The sequence below is a fragment of the Bison bison genome, unplaced genomic scaffold (assembly GCF_000754665.1).
Source record: "Bison bison bison isolate TAMUID 2011002044 unplaced genomic scaffold, Bison_UMD1.0 scf7180017864181, whole genome shotgun sequence".
Classification (NCBI taxonomy): Eukaryota; Metazoa; Chordata; class Mammalia; order Artiodactyla; family Bovidae; genus Bison; species Bison bison.
In genome coordinates this window covers 6,820,647-6,840,343 of record NW_011494753.1, presented here as the reverse complement: position 1 = coordinate 6,840,343, position 19,697 = coordinate 6,820,647, and the positions used below count along the sequence as shown (strand labels likewise).

The 19,697-nt window shown below is 35.1% G+C and overlaps 1 protein-coding gene across 2 annotated transcripts in view; it reads left to right on the top strand.

Moving 5' to 3' along the window:
* SCAPER (S-phase cyclin A-associated protein in the ER) overlaps positions 1–19,697 on the top strand; it is a 419,465-nt gene that overhangs the window by 111,770 nt on the left and 287,998 nt on the right. Inside the window, exons 9-15 of one of the 2 annotated variants that reach the window (XM_010843297.1) lie at positions 1,245–1,507; positions 4,638–4,856; positions 9,786–9,956; positions 10,565–10,634; positions 10,834–10,951; positions 11,222–11,333; positions 14,939–15,079. In XM_010843297.1, coding sequence (XP_010841599.1) covers positions 1,245–1,507; positions 4,638–4,856; positions 9,786–9,956; positions 10,565–10,634; positions 10,834–10,951; positions 11,222–11,333; positions 14,939–15,079 — 1,094 coding nt within the window. Of the gene's footprint in view, positions 1–1,244; positions 1,508–4,637; positions 4,875–9,785; positions 9,957–10,564; positions 10,635–10,833; positions 10,952–11,221; positions 11,334–14,938; positions 15,080–19,697 lie in introns of both variants that reach the window. The other variant, XM_010843296.1, reaches the window with a different exon arrangement.

Genomic DNA, 19,697 nt, shown 5'->3' with positions numbered 1-19,697 from the left:
TTTAATATGCTATCTTGGTTGGTCATAGCTTTTCTTCCAAGGAGTAAGCATCTTTTAATTTCATGGCTGCAGTCACCATCTGCAGTGATTTTTTTTAGCCCAAGAAAATAAAGTCTCTCACTGTTTCCATTGTTTCCCCATCTATTTGCCATGAAGTTGTGGGACCAGATGCCATGATCTTAGTTTTCTGAACGTTGAGTTTTAAGTGAACTTTTTCACTCTCCTCTTTCACTTTAATCAAGAGGCTCTTTAGTTCTTCACTTTCTGCCATGGAAAACTAACCAAACTGATCACATGGACAACAGCCTTGTCTAACTCAGTGAAACTATGAACCATGCCGTGTAGGGCTACCCAAGATAGGTCATGGTGGAGAGTTCTGACAAAACGTGGTCCACTGGAGAAGTGAATGGCAAACCACTTCAGTATTCTTGCCTTGAAAACCCCATGAACAGCATGAAAAGGCAAAAAGATAGGACACTGAAAGATGAACTTCCCAGGTCGGTAGGTACCCAATATGCCACGGGAGATCAGTGGAGAAATAACTCCAGAAAGAGTGAAGAGACGGAGCCAAACTAAAAACAATACCCAGTTGTGGATGTGACTGGTGATGTAAGTTAAGTCCAATGCCTTAAGAGCAATATTGCGTAGGAACCCGGTCTATGAATCAAGGCGAATTGGAAGTGGTCAAACAGGAGATGGCAAGAGTGAACATTGACATTTTAGGAATCAGTGAACTAAAATGGACTGGAATGGGTGAATTTAACTCAGATGACCGTTATATCTACTACTGTGGGTAAGAATCCCTTAGAAGAAATGGAGTAGCCATCATAGTCAACAAAAGAGTCTGAAATGCAGTACTTGGATGCAGTTTCAAAAACAAAAGAATGATCTCTCTATATTTCCAAGGCAAACCATTCAGTATCACAGTAATCCAAGTCTATGCCCTAACCAGTAATGGTATACATTATATAAATGTTGCTTTCTGACTGTGGGGCCTTAGGTCAGTCTTAATCTCAGTTTTATCATTTGTAAGATAAGGATAATTATACCTACCATGAGAGGTCATAGGAATTAGATAATACACACACACACACACGTGAATACACTTTGCATAGTAATCAGTGTCATGTTTATAGCTTATAGTCAATGAGAATTAGATTGTAAAATATTTTTATTTTATAGGTTTTTGAAAATTTATATCTTCTAAATAATTCTTGATTTATTTTCTTCCCTCAACTGTATAGAACGGAAGGATGCTGAAGGATGGGAAACTGTTCAGAGAGGAAGGCCTGTTCGTTCGCGATCAACAGCAGTGATGCCAAAAGCTTCATTACCAACAGAAGCATTAAGATCAAAGGATGACAGTGATAAAGAAAATGTACATCTTTTGCCTGATGAAAGCATACAGAAAAGTGAATTTGTTGGAGATGAACCTTCTAATACTATAGAATCTCAGCCCAAGGACCCAGTACACTCATGTGATCATCCTCTTGCAGAAAGAACCCAGGTAGTACATTCTGAAAATCCTTTAACTGCTTTTTATATGGGATATATATATATACACACATATACATATATATATATATATATATATATATATGTAGGAATGTCTTAATTTTTCTACTTCACTCTTTTACTTTTATTGTGAAAAATTTCAGATCTATAGAAAAGTTGCAAGAATAGAATAATGAACCCTCTAGTACTCTTTTCCTAGATTCACAGATTAACATTTTGCCACAGTTTCTTTTCTCTCTTTACGTGTTACATTTGAAAGTAATGTACAAACATCACAGCCATTCACCTTTAAATTCTACAGCATGTATCTCCAAAGAACAGAAAACTCTTTTCCATAACCACACTATAATAATAAAATTCAGAGAATTTGACATTTATATAATATTGTTATCTAAACTTATAGTCTGATTTTCAAAAATTCCAGTTGCCCCAGTAATTTCTTCACAGAAATTTTTTCCCTGATCCACCGTGCAGTTTAGAATCATACATTGTATTTGACTTTGTTTCTTTACTATGTTTGACCAGCATCAGTTACGTGCCCTGTCTTTATTTTTCATGACATTCATCTTTTAGAAGAATACATTGCAGATTTTTTTGGTACAGTGTTCTTCAGTTTCTTTTTTCTTTATTCATTATTCACGTTGGCTTATGCATTTTAGACAAAAGTAAAGTGATCGTCAGCCTTGCATCTAAAGACACATCATACCAATTTGCCCGTGTTTGTTGACCTTGATTACTTGGTTAAGGGGAGTCCTCCTGCTTCATTTGTGGTCTTATTTAAAGTGATGAGAGTAAGAATCGTTTTTCACTTGCTCTACTTTTGTTTTCTACAGTCCAAGTATAGAGTGATTTGCTGATATTTAAAATAATTCCTTAGGATTAATATTCCCGGTCCTTTTTCTTTTAGTCCATTTGAAGTTTATTTTACTTGTTTGGTTAAGCAGTGCATTTTTGAAAGATATTTGTTTACAAAAAGGTTTATGTTCACTTAGTATAGTTTTCTGTAAAGTCATTAGTGAAATATAAGAGATTGATATAGGTACAGAGACTAAGGAAAAAAGTTGTAAAATAACTAATATTTCTCAGTCCAGAATAGTAGCTTTTTAAAATTTTCTTCTTTTACCTGTAGAATATTTATTTTTCTTTAGACTCCCAAGTTTTTCGTAATGATAATAATATCTCTTAATCCTGCATTATTCTTAATGTTTTATAACTGTTTAATGTGTATATGTTTTATGCCCACATGAGATTGAAAACTCCTTGTGGGTAGAATCTTATGAAAGTGTGAAAGTGAAAGTCACTTAGTCGTGTCCAACTCTTTGCAACCCCGTGGACTGTAGCCTGCCAGGCTCCTCTGCCTATGGGATTCTCCAGGCAAGAATACTGGAGTGGGTTACCATTCCCTTCTCCAAGTTGGCTTCCCAGCCATGGGATCAAACCCAGGTCTCATGCATTGCAGGTGGATTCTTTACCACCTGAGCCACTAGTGAAGCCCATATTGCCTTTTAATTCCCGTAATATGGAACAGAGTCATAGGCACATAGTAAGTTTACAGTACATAGCTGTTTGGTAAAACTTAAAGAAACTTTTAAATGTAGGTAAGTTTGATGAAGAAATCACTTTTTACATCACTTAACCAACATTTAGCAATTTTGCTAACATATATTTTAACTATAAAATTTAACATTGTAAAAAATGTGCTAATTTTGTGTAAAGAATAAGCTTACATGATTTTGAGATTTTAGAAATAGTCTATGCATAGAGCTTATGAGTAATTATTGCTGAATTGTTTCAGTATAAAAGTTCACTGCTTATGGTGGCCAAGCTAATATTAATAGCTGTTTTCTCCACTCTCATTCTGAAAATGGAATTAGCATATTCATATATTTTGACCATTACTTTATAATTTAGCTTTGATTCTGTTATTTAGGTTGATACTGGTTTTTTAATAAACAGGATTGACTATATTGTAAAGATCAGTAATGCTAATATAAATATTACTGAAAAGATTATAAACCATAATGACTGATGCATGGATAATGTTGATAGCAATATAAACATTGTGATGCTATTTGAATAATGCGTATGCTAAAATCAACACTTTGGGACACTTTAAAGTTATAACCAATAGTAGAATTTTTAAAGTAGTTTATAAGACTTGGCCAAGTTTAATATTTACATAAATACTATATCAAACTGGGGTTTTTATGGCCACTGCAGTGTTTATCTGATGTTTATTTAAGTAGTGGTGTGAGTGGGTTTTAAATTCACAACTTTAGATTTCCATTCTTCTCCTTGGAGTTCATTGCTCTGAGTACTGAAAAGCATAGCGCCGTTATTCCTATACTCTGTTAGAAAGGGAAAATAAAGTCCTGTTTCTGTTCACTAAACTCTAAAATTTTTAAAAGATGTAATGTATTTTTCCTAAGCAAAAGTTGTATTTGGTTTTCACATTTCTGTTGCTTTTGTGTTAAGTATTCTTAAAGGGGAATGAGAGGCTATTGAAGTCTAAAGAATATGAATTGCTTAAGGAGATTGCTTGCTGACATTTGCTCTACTTTTTATGGTGTATTTTTCTTTTAGATCTAAGATTTGGTATTGTGTACCATGTGAGTCTTCATGAAAGATGCTTTGAGGTTGTGTTAATGTTATCTAAAGAGAGTGAGTTCCATGTTTTGAGTAAAATGCCTTTAAAGTACATATTTGGTGAGAAGTGCCTTCATTTGATATTAGTTTTCATAAAAACTATGTAAATACCTTTAGTTATTTGAACATAAAACATAATATTTATTATACTTGTGACCAGATTTCTTTTGTGAAGCATATAGTATAGCCATCAGGAATCAGCCTAATAAAATAAAATGCAATTGCAACATATATTGCTTAATTTCTTAAAATACTTGAGTGTCCTTAAACATAGTAGATATGTAAATAAAATTTGTGGCTGCTTAACGTTTCTTTTCTAACACTTGAAACGTACCAAAATAATGAGTGATTGATCTTTTAGCCAGTCAACTGCTGCTTCACAGTTTGTGGGTTAAGCAGAATAAGCTTTTCTAGAGTGAAATAGTCGGTGAGTATTTTTTGTTACCTCTGATTCATTCTACAATATGTTTTGTTAGTTCACAGTGAGTACGCTGGATGATGTCAAGAACTCTGGGAGTAGTTTCTTACCAGACAATTCTGTTCAAACTTCTGAAATACCTGCTGTTCACATTGATACAGAGTGTGTTTCAGTTATTCAGCAAGCTGACACACCTTCTTTGCAAGCAAGTGAAGACAAATTTTCAGCAGAAAAAGCAAGAATAGAAAGTGAAATGGATCCTTCAGATATTTCAAATGTGAGTGCTGCTAACTTGGTAAGAACAACTTCTCAGAATTCCAAGTAGATATATTAAAGAGGCAAAAATTCTGATAATGAAAAATTGTATTGTGCATTTCTGTACACTTTAGAGAGCACTTTTAAACATAGCATTTTATATGTTATTTTATGTTAACATGTTATTCTTATAGCAAACTTTGGATGTAGTTAAAATTCTTCTTATTTTGTAGGGGGTGGAAATGAGACTGTGAGAGTCAAGTAACTTGCTCAAAATCATTTAGTTTTTGTATGATTTGGTCAAATGTTCTTTAGCATTAAGAAACTATAACATTAATGTATTCCATGCAACATCTACCACTCTGTTGGGAAATGGTGCTTAATGAACTTACTTTTAAAATTCTCTTAACAGAGTACTTTACATAGTTATCATTTGGAATTGGTCTTTAAGATGAAATTTGTCATCCCTATTGCTGAATCTTTAAAAATGCATTGACTTGAAATTATTTATAGGATTATGTTTTTAGATGAATAGTTAATTCTGCTCATGTCCTTCTCTTTTTCACTTAAGTAGTAAGATAACTTGGCCTGAGGATAGTTCAGAATAGGTCATGCTGGCATTTTTAAAAAGTACTTTTCAAAAGGAGTAGCTCCATATAAAAAGCTGTTGAGAAAAGTCATTCCAATTTTCATTTTTAAATGGCCACCATATACTATAATTTCTTTTTAAACATAGTGCTTTATGATGCTAAAAGGTGATGTCAGCAGATGGTGCGTGTGTGCGTGCCCAGTAGCTTCAGTTGTGCCTGACTCTTGTGGCCCCATGGTCGTCAGCCAGGCTCCTCTGTCCGTGAGATTTTCTTGGCAAGACTACTGGAGTTGGTTGCCATGCCCTCCTCCAAGGGATCTTCCTGACCCAGGGATCAAATCTGGTGTTTCCTGCATTGAGGTGGATTCTAGGTGGATTCTTTACCATTGAGCCACCAGGATTAGGCCAAATCATATATCTTAGAGTAAGATTAGATATAGATGAAACTTGATATGAGTTGTTTAAGGAAAAATAAGAGTTATAGTAATAAGAAAAACAAATTAATATTTAGATTCCTTTGTAAAGGAATAAGGGTAATTTGTTTTTAACATATCTTTTAGTGTGAATTTTTTGAAAGTTAAATGTAATTACTGTCATATAAGTGAATTTAATGTACGGGGTAGAAATTGATATCATAGATATCATATTAAATTTCATAGATATCATATTAAATTATTTTGTGAATTGAGTCTGTGAGAATCAAATTTCAAAAGAGGAAAAACATCCTATACTTAAGTAAGCATAAAAATGTTTTTTAAAAATTCTTCTCTAATCATTTTTATTTTGATCACATAGGTAAAATTAGCTTGTGGTGGAATATTGAAAACCCTTGGTTATTTTGAGCGTGACATTACATACTTGAAAGAAAATAAGTTCTGCTTTACCTATGAATATTAGTATATTCTTAGAAGTTTTAGAGGAGTTTTAACCAAGGTTTTGAAAAAATTTTATGTTTTTAATTTGTCTTGGCAGTGATACTTCTGTGGGTTGCTCTAGATAAGCACCTCATTGTTGAGATTCTAAGTGAAGGATTATAGAGAATTGTGGTTGTATTGAGAAAACTCTTTCCTTTTTTCCCTCTATATAATATCGTCTCATAGATGGTTAGAGTAAAAAAATCTGCAGTTCTCTTATTTAACAGAAAGCTAAGCAAAAACTGACTGTGAGAACCTTTATGTTTAAGGTCCATTTTTGCCAGCATTGTAAAAATGTGCTGATATAAATCCTAGCTACCCGGGATTAATTTTTTTAGAGTTACTGAAATTCCAAATTTTAACGAAAATTTAGAAATTTAGGAGTGATGATGTATACAGATATTTGTTTGAATTTCACAGTGTGGAAAATAGTAGAAGTTGTATGTGGATATTAAATCATTTCATCCATAAGCTGTGTTACTATGTTAAAATATTTTCAGGTCTTAAAAGACAAAATAGAAATGTTCTCTGGAGAAGATAAGATTAGGAAGGAAATAAGCTCATGTGAGAACATACTTTCTACAAAGTTAAATCTGTTCAACTTTAATAGCTTTCTAATTACTGATATCTGTGATGTTGTCATGGCACCTTAAGAAGTTAATTTCTGTAATATTCAAGAGTTTATAGAGAAAAAGCTTATGATGCAAAGAAATGATTTCTCATCTAAACTCCCTCATCCCATTCTGTTCCCCAGGGACAGTCTTGTGTGTTTTGAGGGAGTAGAGTATCAACAGGGTAGATGAAGTTGGGAAGGGTGGCTTTAAGGAAGCTACCAATGTTTAGGCTTCAGACCAATTCAGTAATAAGCTGAAGCTCAAGCACTTGCATTTTTAATACCTTTATTGAGGTGTTATTGATTTTCAATAAACTTCACATATCTAAAGTATATACACTGATATATTTTGACATGTGTTTATACCTATGAAATCATCACTACAATCAAGATAATGAAAGTATCGATTGCCTCCAAAAGTTTTACATTCTCTTCTGTCATCCTTCTTTCTGCTCTTCCCTGTTTCCCCTACCCAGGTTGTCACTACTCTGCTGCCACTACATACTAATTAGCATTTTCAGAATTCTCTGTATATGGAATAATATAATTAGTGTAAATTATGTAATGTTTAGCCTCTTTCACGTACCATAATTATTTAGAGATTCATTGACATCACTGTGTATGTTAATAGTTCCTTCTTTTTCTGTTGTCTTTCGCGGTACTCTGTCATATGCGTGCAGCTCGATACGTTCATCCGTTCAGTTGCTGACAGATGTTTGTTTCTAGTTTCTCTGTTATGAATAAAGGCACCATGAACATTTGTCTTTGTTTTGAACATATGTTTTCATTTCTCTTGAGGAAATATCTAGGTCAGTTGGGTTGATAATATTGTTCAGGTCTCCTTTGCCAGTGTTTTGTACCTGTTGTATCAGTTGAGAGAGAAGTACTGAAATCTCTGCATGTATCTGTGGCACTACCTTTTTAAAACCAACTTTATTGAGATATAACTTGCATAATATACAGTTTATCCATTTAAAGTGTACAGTTAAATGTTTTTTAATATGTTCACAGAGTTGTGCAAATGTGACCATGATTAGTTTTAAAACACTTCATCACTTTAGAAAAAACCCAGTGTCCATGAGCAGACCTCCCTTTCTCCCCACCCTCCCAGCCGTATACAGCCACTCATCTGTCTTTCTCTCATATAGATTTGCCTGTTGTGGACATTTTATAGAAGGGAATACAATATGTGGTCTTTGTGAATGGTTCCTTTCACTAAGCATATTATTTTCAAGGTTCATCTGTGTTTTAGCCTGTACCAGTATTTCATTCCTTTTTATGGCCAAATAATATTCCATTGTTTGAAAAATGTGAACTGAACCATATTTAATCCATTCATTAGTTTATGAACATTAGGTTTTCTCCACTTTTTGGCATTTGTGAATAATGCCACTTTAGGTATTTGTGTACAAGTTTTTGTGTGAACGTATGGTTTCATTTCTTCTGGATGTACATCTAGGATTGGAATTTTGGGGTCATATGATAACTTTCATATGGGCTTCCCTGGTGGCTCAGATGGTAAAGAATATGCCTGCAATGCAGGCGAACTGAGTTCGATACATGGGAAGATCCCCTGGAGAAGGGAGTGGCTACCCACTCCAGTGTTCTTGCCTGGACAATTCCATGGACAGAGGAGCCTGGTGGGCTACAGTCCATGGGGTCACAAAGAGTTGGACACAGCTGAGCGACTAACATGTGGTAACTTAATTTTTAACCTTTGTGTGAAACTATCAGACAGTTTTCCAAAGTGGCTGAACCATTTTACATTCCCATCAGGTTTATTTTGTTTTGCAATTCTGTCAGTTTTTGCTTCCTTTGTTTTGAAGGTCTGTTCTTAAATTCACAAACTTTTAGGATTGTTTTGTCTTCTCAGTAAATCAACTGTTTTATCATTATGAAATGACCTGCTTTATCCCTTGTCATGTTTTTTGTTCTGAAACCTACTGTGTCTGATATTAATAATTCAGCTTTCTTTTGGCTAGTGTTCATATGGTGGCTCTCTTGTTTGTGGTCTGTTTATAGTCCTCATATTTAAGTTAGGTTTCCTACGTGCAGCGTGTGGTTTGGGGTCTTGCTCTTATCCAGATTTGAGTCTACTAGTTGAGGTGTTTAGACTATTTCTGTTTAATGTAACTATGAAGATGGTTCTTTTAAATCTACCATCTTATTGTTTTTCCCTTTGACTCACCTCTTCTTTATCCTGCTTTTCCTATTTTTCTCCCCTCTTTTTAATTATATTTTTAAATTTGTCTCCTTTGTTGGCTTAGTAGTCATAAATCTTTGTTATTTCAGTTTTTGCCTTAGCATTTCTAGTATACATGTTTAGTTTATTATAGGGATTTATCAATTAATTCTGGTACATATTATTTGTATTACATAGTTCTAATGCATAATTTTAAATTAGGTGTATATGTTCAAAAAATATTAACACCATTACGGCATAATTTTTTTATGTTCCTTTTTAAGAATAGTGTTTTTCTTTTGTTTGTAAGATATTTAATCTGTAACTGTTTTGAATTTTGGTGCTCGAATGAAATTCACACTTTATCATTAATAACAATACCTCTTATTTATATAACTTCACAGTTTGTCATACACAGTGGTCTGGTAAGAAAGTAAGTCATGGATTATTGTATCATTTTTTGGAATACAGAATAGTGTCTTGCTTTTAAGAAATTTCTGAGTCACAGAGCTGGACCCCAAGTTTTATAGTTCTTTATCAATGCTATTTTTATGTATATGTTGAGTATATGATTAGAAGATAAAGAGAGAAATAATTACTTGACTTTCCAGTCTACTGATGATTTTTCTTATTGTTTGTTTTTAACTTTATAGTCTATGGCAGAAGTTCTTGCTAAAAAAGAAGAGCTAGCAGATCGTCTAGAAAAGGCCAATGAGGAAGCCATTGCCAGTGCTATTGCTGAAGAGGAACAGTTAACTAGAGAAATTGAAGCTGAAGAAAACAACGATATCAACCTTGAAACTGACAACGACAGTGATTTTTCTGTGAGCTTTTAGCATTTTTATTCTCTGGGTGATTGAGACATACAATAAACAATAGGAAGTCTTTTTTAAAGCACTTTACCAAGTGTTTTTTATATATGATGCAATTGACAAGCTGGAAGTTGGTTTCTCATTTTACAAATGAAGAAATTGAATCTCAGAGTAAGTAAAACATAACATTTCTCAGATTATAAGTGTAAAGATTGGAGAAGAATCTAATATCTTTTTCTATTCTACTGATAAAAAGCAAATGATACATTGCCTTGCTGTCACTAAGCGCTCATGATATATATGTTGATGATAGGGATTTCTTAAAGAATGAAAGTAACCATGAATCTTTCAAATATTTTTCTATTAAATTTTAATGCCCAACAAGTACTTTTGAGCTTTTCTGATGTATACTCTGAATATTTCAGAGTTTTATGTAGTAATAGTTTAAGGCCAATACTTTGCTTTTAAAATTACTTCATTCATTTCTGCTGTTAATGTTGGTGTTGGACTGTTTGCTAAATGAAATATATGAGCAATAGGTAGGAAATTTTCGAATATAGTTCATTTTATTAGTTTATAATTGGTTCAACTATTTTTCAGTTTTTCTTATTACATTTTAGGCCAGCATGGGCAGTGGCAGTGTATCTTTCTGTGGTATGAACTGGAATGATGTCCTTGCAGATTATGAAGGTAATTTATGTGTGCATGTGTGTGTGTGTTGTATGTATAGGTAGAGCGGTACAAGGTAGATTATGTTAATACATGTGGTTTTTGTGTAAAATGAATAATGTATTAGAGTAGGATGCCTTTTAAAAGTCGGTTCTCAAAAGTTGGTTTTATAGATTTACATGGTTAAACAGTAACAGTGGTTTTCTTTTTTCTGAAATAGCTCGTGAATCTTGGCGCCAGAATACATCCTGGGGGGATATTGTAGAGGAAGAACCTGCTAGGCCTCCAGGACATGGAATTCACATGCATGAAAAACTTTCCTCACCATCTCGTAAAAGGTCTGGCCTTTGAAAATTAATTTGAAGTGTTTCACAGGAAGGGAGCTAGCCATTCTTAATTATTAAATGGAGTCGTTACATACTGATACTATTTTAAGGTACATTATTCAGGACAGTTTGAGATCTTTTGAAAAGTGACAATGTTTTCCTGAAATGTTAGGCCAAATTAGTTTTGTGTATTGTTTATTTTAAGAACTTTGAAGACTAAAGATATTTTTGGCTTTATCATGTAAACATTTGTGTCTCTTGTCCATTTGTTTGTATTAATAGAACAATTGCAGAATCTAAGAAGAAACATGAAGAAAAACAAATGAAAGCACAGCAGCTAAGGGAAAAGTTACGTGAACAGAAAACATTAAAGCTTCAGAAATTGTTAGAAAGGGTGAGTTTTTAATTTTTAGAGAACCATGATTGCCTTAAATTGTTGGGCTTATTTTCATATTGACTTTTTCTGGTTTCAAAGAAGCTAAAAGAACAGTAAAAATAAATTCACTAGAAAATAAAAGCATTTCTATCCACTGAAAATTACCTGTACCTTTCTAAAAAAAGAAATAAGAATTTGTCATTCCTAAAAAAGCTAGTAAATTGATGTTCTGCAGTTTGCATGGATTATTAAAGCTACACTTTGTCTTTTGCCATTTTCACTGGGGGTTTCCTTAGTCAGTCTTGTGCAAAGTGTTCGATGAATTGGTAGGACAGTTTTGAGCCTGAGATGGTGAAATTTGAATAAGCAGGGCACTAAGTAGATTCGTGGGGTTTCCCTTGTGTCTCAGACGGCAGAGAATCTGCCTGCAGTGTTGGAGTATTCAGAGCAGTGTAAATTTTGGTCAGCGTGATGTAGTGGAAGGAACATGGACTCTGGAGATAGCCAGTCTGGTGAAATCTTGATTTTAACCACATGATAGCATGTGGTGGGTGCCCTTGGCAAATTACTTAACCATATTGCCTTTTAATTTCTTTATCCATAAAATGGCATTTAAAACTGTTAACCAGCTGTGTTGATGAATGTAACAAATATGTAAAACTGTAGCATGGTACTTGGGTGACTGTTGTTCCATATATATATGTCATTCTTATTGTTAATTATACATGGCAGATGTGAGTACTGTGTTAGTTATGTGTGCTGTGTAACAAAGGACCTCAAGACTCAGCAGTTTAAAACAACACACATTTATTAGCTCACACTTTCTTGGGCATGGAAACTGGAAGTGGCTTATGTTGTGATCTTTTGTTTGTTTGTTCAGAGTCTCTCGTGAGGTTGCAGTCAGTGTGTTGGCTCCGGGCAGCAGTCATTCGGAGCTGAAAGATCCACTTTCAGATCCCTCATGTGGCTGTTGGCAGGCCTGGAGTCCTCTTTAGTGGTTGGTTGTGGACCCCCATTTCTTGCCATGTGAGTCTTTCCACAGCCCAGTGTTCTCATGACATGGCTGCTACCATTGCCACAGAATAACCTGAGAGAGAAAAAGAGAGAATGAATAAGTGAGCTGCCAGAATGGAAGCTGCATTGTCTTTTTATAATAACCTAATCTTAGAAGTGACGTACTATCACTTTTGCTGAATTATATTGCTCCTTGGAAGGAAAGTTATGACAAACCTTGGCAGTGTATTAAAAAGCAGAGACATCACTTTGCTGATAGAGGTCCATATAGTCAAAGCTACGATTTTTTCCAGTGGTTGTATATGGATGTGAGATTTGGACCATAAGGAAGGCTGAGCACCAAGAATCGATGCTTTGAAATTGTGGTGCTGGAGAAGGCTGTTGAGAGTCCCTTGGACAGCAAGGAGATCCAGCCAGTCCATCCTAAAGGAAGTCAGTCCTGAATATTCATTGGAAGGACTGATTCTAAAGCTGAAGCTCCAGTACTTTGGCTACCTGATGCAAAGAGCCAACTTACTGGAAAAGACCCTGATGTTGGGAAAGATTGAAAGCAAAAGAAGAGGGCAGCAGAGGATGAGATGGTTAAATAGTGTCACCAACTTAGTAGGCATGAATTTGAGCAAACTCTGGGAGATAGTGGAGGACAGAGGAGCCTGGCATGCTACAGTGCGTGGGGTTGCAGAGTCGAACATGATTTAGTGACTGAACAACAACACATTGGTCACAGTCCTGATAGAATGTGGGAGGGAAATATGCAAAGGTCTGAATACCAGGTGACTGGGATCATTTGGAGCCATCTTGGAGTCTGTGTACTACGAATACTTGGCACAGCACAGCAGAAGCATGTGCCCCCTGTAGTATGATAGTCACTCAGTCATGCCCGACTCTTGCAACCCCGTGGACTGTAGCCTGCCAGGCTCCTCTGTCCTTGAGATTCTCCAGGCAAGAATACTGGAGTGGGTTGCCATTTCCTTCTCCAGGGGATCTTCCCAACCCAGGAATGGAACCCGGATCTCCTGCATTGCAGGCAGATTCTTCACCGACTGAGCTATGAGGGAAGCCCTCCCCTGTAGTATAGGTAAACTCTTTTGTTTACCTTTTGGTCCTAGAAGGGAGAACTAATATGCATAGGTTAAAAGTATTTTCACTCCTTTTGTGTGTTTTAAAATTGGGAGAGATAATTAGATCAAATAGTTTGATGGTAAAAATGAGGTGACATAAGATTCTCCTTAATGCAGTAGAAAAGTTGGTGGGATAGGAAGAAAATCTATAATTTTTCTCTTTACCTGAATCTCAAGAATTTAATTATTTTTATTTTAATCATTTAGTTTGGATAAATCAAGTATGAAAAACAGTCTCCTTATAACGGGGTTCTACAAGAGTTAATATATTTTTTCATTTTAAGCTTCAGAAAACTGTTCTAACACAATTATACTTTACCTTCTTATTGTGTTTTTAATACAAACAAAATTATATAGTTTTTTTCTCACTAATATAATCTCCAGATAATTCATGCAAACACAATAATAAATTCTTGAAATTGTATAAGACATTAGAAGTTCTTAATTTTCCCATCAATGTCAGTATCACTTCAATTAATTCAAATGATAAATCTCACCTTCCATTTGTACAGTGGTTATTGTTTCATTACTGTTCTTCCATATATGGTCTCATATGATCACAACAGTACTTTTGTGAGGCACACAGAGTTGAACAGATCCTGAGCCCCATTTCATATCATAGGTGTGAAAACTGAATCTAGGAGAGACTGAGGGCTGTCTGCAGTGTCATAGAACCAATCATTTGCAGAGCTGGGGCTTTAAGGACCTGTTTTTACCTCCTATTTCAGTGTTCTTTCTGCATCATACTTTTTAAGGTGGTTAAACCCATTATTATGTAGCTAAAATTCAACTTAAATGTTAGTTTTCTTCCCATTTGTGTTAAGTCAGCATTGATTTTCTTTATTCTTTTTGGTGCTAGTTCTAATATGTTGAAGCACAGGACAAGTCTTTTACTTCTCCTATTTGATATTGTTTTAAGGAATTAAATGCAGCTATCATAATTATCTTTATTCTTCCATAAGTAAAACTCTGCGTGTTCCTTCAGGGAATGTTCTTATGCAGATAATTGTGACTTTTCAAACATTTCACCATTTTTCAATTTCTAGGGTAATCATTTGTCTTGACTTTGAGTTAGAGAGACAACATTTATAAGGATAAGAAATACTACTTTTAAGTGTGCTCATAGTGCAATATAATAATAACAGCAAATATTTCTCTTGAGCAATTTCTAATGTACTATTTAAAAGTTTTACATATATTGACTGACTCAGTCTTTAAAACCTATGAGTTAGATACTACTACTGTTCTGTTTATAGATGAGGAAACTGAGATGTCGGCTAAAAAAGTTGCCCAGTTTACATATCTAGCAAGTGACTGGTAGATTATGAACTGTCAGGCTTTATAGTCTGTGTTCTTAATAATTAGTCATGACCTTTAGATCTTTCCTGGTTCTTCAGTTTGTAATTCCTAAGCTGTTTACCTGTTTGCACTTCTTGTCAAATGACTATGTATGCTGAAATTAATGATGTGATAATTCATTGCATATAGGAGAAAGAAGTCCGAAAGTGGAAAGAAGGGTTATTAGACCAACGACGTAGGATGATGGAAGAGAAATTACTTCATGCTGAATTCAAACGAGAGGTGCAATTACAAGCAATTGTTAAGAAAGCACAAGAAGAAGAAGCTAAGGTATGTCTTAGGTGTTTTGAACATTGAATTAGTTACTCAAGTACTTTCAATTGTTACATGAGAAGTTAATATTTATCAAGTGTTTATTCGGTACCAGAATAACAGCATTTTTACAGGCTCATTTGAAATTTATTCTGTACAATATTTTATTCTTAAAATAATCCTATGAGATATATATTATTTGTTTCGCTTTATTGAAGTATAATTTATAGATAATAAATAACACATATGTGAAGCATCAGTTTGATGAGTTTTGACATATGTATTCCTGAAACCATAAGTACAATGAAAATAATAAACAGTTCCATCACCCTCAAAAGTTTCTTCATACCTCTTTGTAATTCATTCCTTCATCCAACTCTTTTACCGTGCAATTGCTGATCTGCTTTTTGTCACTATGGATGTTAGTATTTTCCAGAATTTTATGTGAATGGAATCATAGAGTAGGTACTCTTTCTTCTGGCATCTTTCACTCAGCATAGTTAGTTTGAATTTTATCCATGTTGTTGTATATATCATTTCCGTTGCATTGCTGAGAAGTGTATCATTGTGTAGAAATACCATAGTTTGTTAATCCAGTCACTTGTTGATGGACATTTGTTTTCATTACAGTTTTTGGCTATTATAGATACAGCTGCTGTGTAAATTCATGTACAAGCCTTTGTGCAGATGTGTGCTTTTATTTTCTCTGGTGAATACCCAAGAGTGGATTGGCGGAATCCTATGAGAAGTTTAACTTTTAAAGAAACAGTTTATATACTTTTACCAGTAGTACATGAGTGTTCTAGTTAGCCACATTCTCACCAATACTTGACATGGTTACACATTATAATTATAACCATTTCATATTAGTCTGTATATATAGTTCTCATATGGTTTTAATTTGCTTTTTGAACATCTTTTATGTGTGTATTTTTTCTATCTGAAGCCCTTATTTGGTGCAGTGTTTATTCAGGTATCTGTTGCTTTTTGAAAGTTAGATTGTTTTATTGTTATTCAAACAGGTGTGTTTTTAGCTTTTTTGAGGTATACTTAACAAATGAAATAGATACTTACGTGATGATTTGATATCCATATACATTGTGAGAGGATTCCCCTGATTGAGTTAATTAACATATTCATCACCTCACATATTTATCTTTTGTGTGTGTGAACATTTAAGTTTTCCCGTATCATATTTTAATTATACAATACAGTGTTATCAACTATAGTTAGCATACTATACATTAGATGCTCAGGTCTTATTCACTGTATAACTGAAAGTTTGTGTCCTTTTACCAGTCTCTTCCTATTTCTGTCTGTCTCCTTCTGGCCCCTGGCAAATACTTTGCTACTCTCTCTTTCTTTGAGTTTTTTTTTTTTTTTTTAATTGAAGTATCAGTTCAGTTCAGTTCAGGCACTCTGTTGTGTCTGACTCTTTGCGACCACGTAAACCACAGCACACCAGGCCTCCCTGTCCATCACCAGCTCCCAGAGTGTACCCAAACTCATGTCCACTGAGTTGGTGATGCCATCCAACCATCTCATCCTCTGTCGTCCCCTTCTCCTGTCCTCAATCTTTTGCCGCATCAGGATCTTTTCAAATGAGTCAGCTCTTGGCATCAGGTGGCCAAAGTATTGGAGTTTCAGCTTCAACATCAGTCCTTCCAGTGAACACCCAGGACTGATCTCCTTTAGGATGGACTGGTTGGATCTCCTTGCAGTCCAAGGAACTCTGAAGAGTCTTCTCCAACACCACAGTTCAAAAGCATCAATTCTTCTGTGCTCAGCTTTCTTCACAGTCCAACTTTCACATCCATACATGACTACTGGAAAAACCATAGCTTTGACTAGACGGACCTTTGTTGACAAAGTAATGTCTCTGCTTTTTAATATGCTGTCTAGGTTGGGCATAACTTTCCTTCCAAGGAGTAAGTGTCTTTTAATTTCATTGCTGCAATCACCATCTGAAGTGATTTTGAAGCAGAAAAAAATAAAGTCATCCACTGTTTCCCCATCTATTGCCATGAAGTGATGGGACCGGATGCCATGGTCTTCGTTTTCTGAATGTTGAGCTTTAAGCCAACTTTTTCACTCTCCTCTTTCACGTTCATCAAGAGGCTCTTTAGTTCTTCACTTTTTGCCATACGGGTGGTGTCATCTGCATACCTGAGGTTATTGATATTTTTCCCTGCTATCTTGATTCCAGCTTGTGCTTCTTCCAGCCCAGCGTTTCTCATGATGTACTCTGCATAGAAGTTAAACAAGCAGGGTGACAATATACAGCCTTGACGTCCTCCTTTTCCTATTTGGAACCAGTCTGTTGTTCCATGTCCAGTTCTAACGGTTGCTTCCTGACCTGCATACAGATTTCTCAAGAGGCAGGTCAGGTGGTCTGGTATTCCCATCTCTTTCAGAATTTTCCAGTTTATTGTGATCCACACAGTCAAAGGCTTTGGCATAGTCAATAAAGCAGAAATAGATGTTTTTCTGGAACTCTCTTGCTTTTTCAGTGATCCAGCAGATGTTAGCAATTTGATCTCTGGTTCCTCTGCCTTTTCTAAAACCGGCTTGAACATCTGGAAGTTCACGGTTCACATATTGAAGCCTGGCTTGGAGAATTTTGAGCATTACTTTACTAGCGTGTGAGATGAGTGCAATTGTTCAGTGGTTTGAGCATTCTTTGGCATTGCCTTTCTTTGGGATTGGAATGAAAACTGCTGAGTTTTCCAAATGTGCTGGCATATTGAGTGCAGCACTTTCACAGCATCATCTTTTACGATTTGAAATAACTTGACTGGAATTCCATCACCTCCACTAGCTTTGTTCGTAGTGATGCTTCCTAAGGCCCACTTGACTTCACATTCCAGGATGTCTGGCTCTAGGTGAGTGATCACACCATCGTGATTATCTTGGTCATGAAGATCTTTTTTGTACAGTTCTTCTTGTATTCTTGCCACCTCTTCTTAATATCTTCTGCTTCTGTTAGGTCCATATTGAGCCCATCTTTGCATGACATATTCCCTTGGTATGTTTAATTTTCTTAGAGAGATCTCTAGTCTTTCCCATTCTGTTGTTTTCCTCTATTTCTTTGCATTGATCACTGAGAAAGGCTTTCTTTTCTCTCTTTGCTATTCTCTGGAACTCTACATTCAAATTGAAGTATAGTTGATTTAGAATATTATATTAGTTTCATGTATGCAATATAGTGATTAGTGTTTTTACAGATATTACTCCATTGTTAGTCATTGCATGATAATGACTGTGATTCCCTATAATAGCAATATATAATTTTTGCTTATCTATTTTATACATAGTAATTTGTATTAATTCTGTACCCCCGATTTGCCTCTTTCCCTCCCCCTTCTCTTTGGTTACCACTAGTTTGTTTTCTATATCTGTTTCTGTTTTGCATATATATTCATTTGTATTATTTTTTAGATACCTCATAGAAGTGATATCATATAGTATTTGTCTTTCCTTGTCTGACTTACTTCACTGAACATAATATTCTTTGGGTTCATCCATGTTACTGTAAATGGCAGCATTTCATTCCTTTTATAGTTGAGTAATATTTCATTATACACATGCACACCCCACACATCTTCTTTATTCATTCATCTGTTGATGAGCCTTTCAGTTTCTTCCATATCTATATAGAAATTCAGTAAAACAATGATACTTTTTGATCCTGTAGACTAGTTGGACTTAATAGATATATACAGGACATCATATTCAAAAACAGCAGAAAACAAATTCTCTTCAAGTGCACATGGAATGTTCTCCAGGATAGATCACATACTAGACCATAAACAAGTCATAGCAAATATAAGAGCATGGAAATTATATCAAGTATTTTTGCTAACCACAGTGGTTAGCAAACTGGAAATCAGCTACAGAAAGAAAAATCGTTTGATGAGTTTGACTTTTTCTTTTATATTCCAAATATAACTGGTACAATACAGTATTTTTCTTTCTCCCTCTGGCTTATTCCCCTTTAGTATAGTAAGCTCCATGTTCATCCATGTTGTAGCAAATATCAGAATTTCTTAAAAGATTTTGTATATTTTAGTTATTAACATCTATGTTTTGCAAATGTTTTTTCTTAGTCTGTGGAACCAGTATTTCTCATGATGTACTCTGCATAGAAGTTAAATAAGCAGGGTGACAATACACAGCCTTGACGTCCTCCTTTTCCTATTTGGAACCGGTCCATTGTTCCATGTCCAGTTCTAACTGTTGTTTCCTGACCTGCATATAGATTTCTCAAGAGGCAGGTCAGGTGGTCTGGTATTCCCATCTCTTTCAGAATTTTCCAGTTTATTGTGATCCACACAGTCAAAGGCTTTGGCATAGTCAATAAAGCAGAAATAGATGTTTTTCTGGAACTCTCTTGCTTTTTCAGTGATCCAGCAGGTGTTGGCAATTTGATCTCTGGTTCCTCTGCCTTTTCTAAAACCAGCTTGAACATCTGGAAGTTCACAGTTCACGTATTGCTGAAGCCTGGCTTGGAGAATTTTGAGCATTACTTTACTATCATTCCGTTCAGTTCAGTCCAGTCGCTCAGTGGTGTCCGACTCTTTGCAACCCCATGAATCGCAGCACGCCAGGCCTCCCTGCCATCACCGTCTCCCGGAGT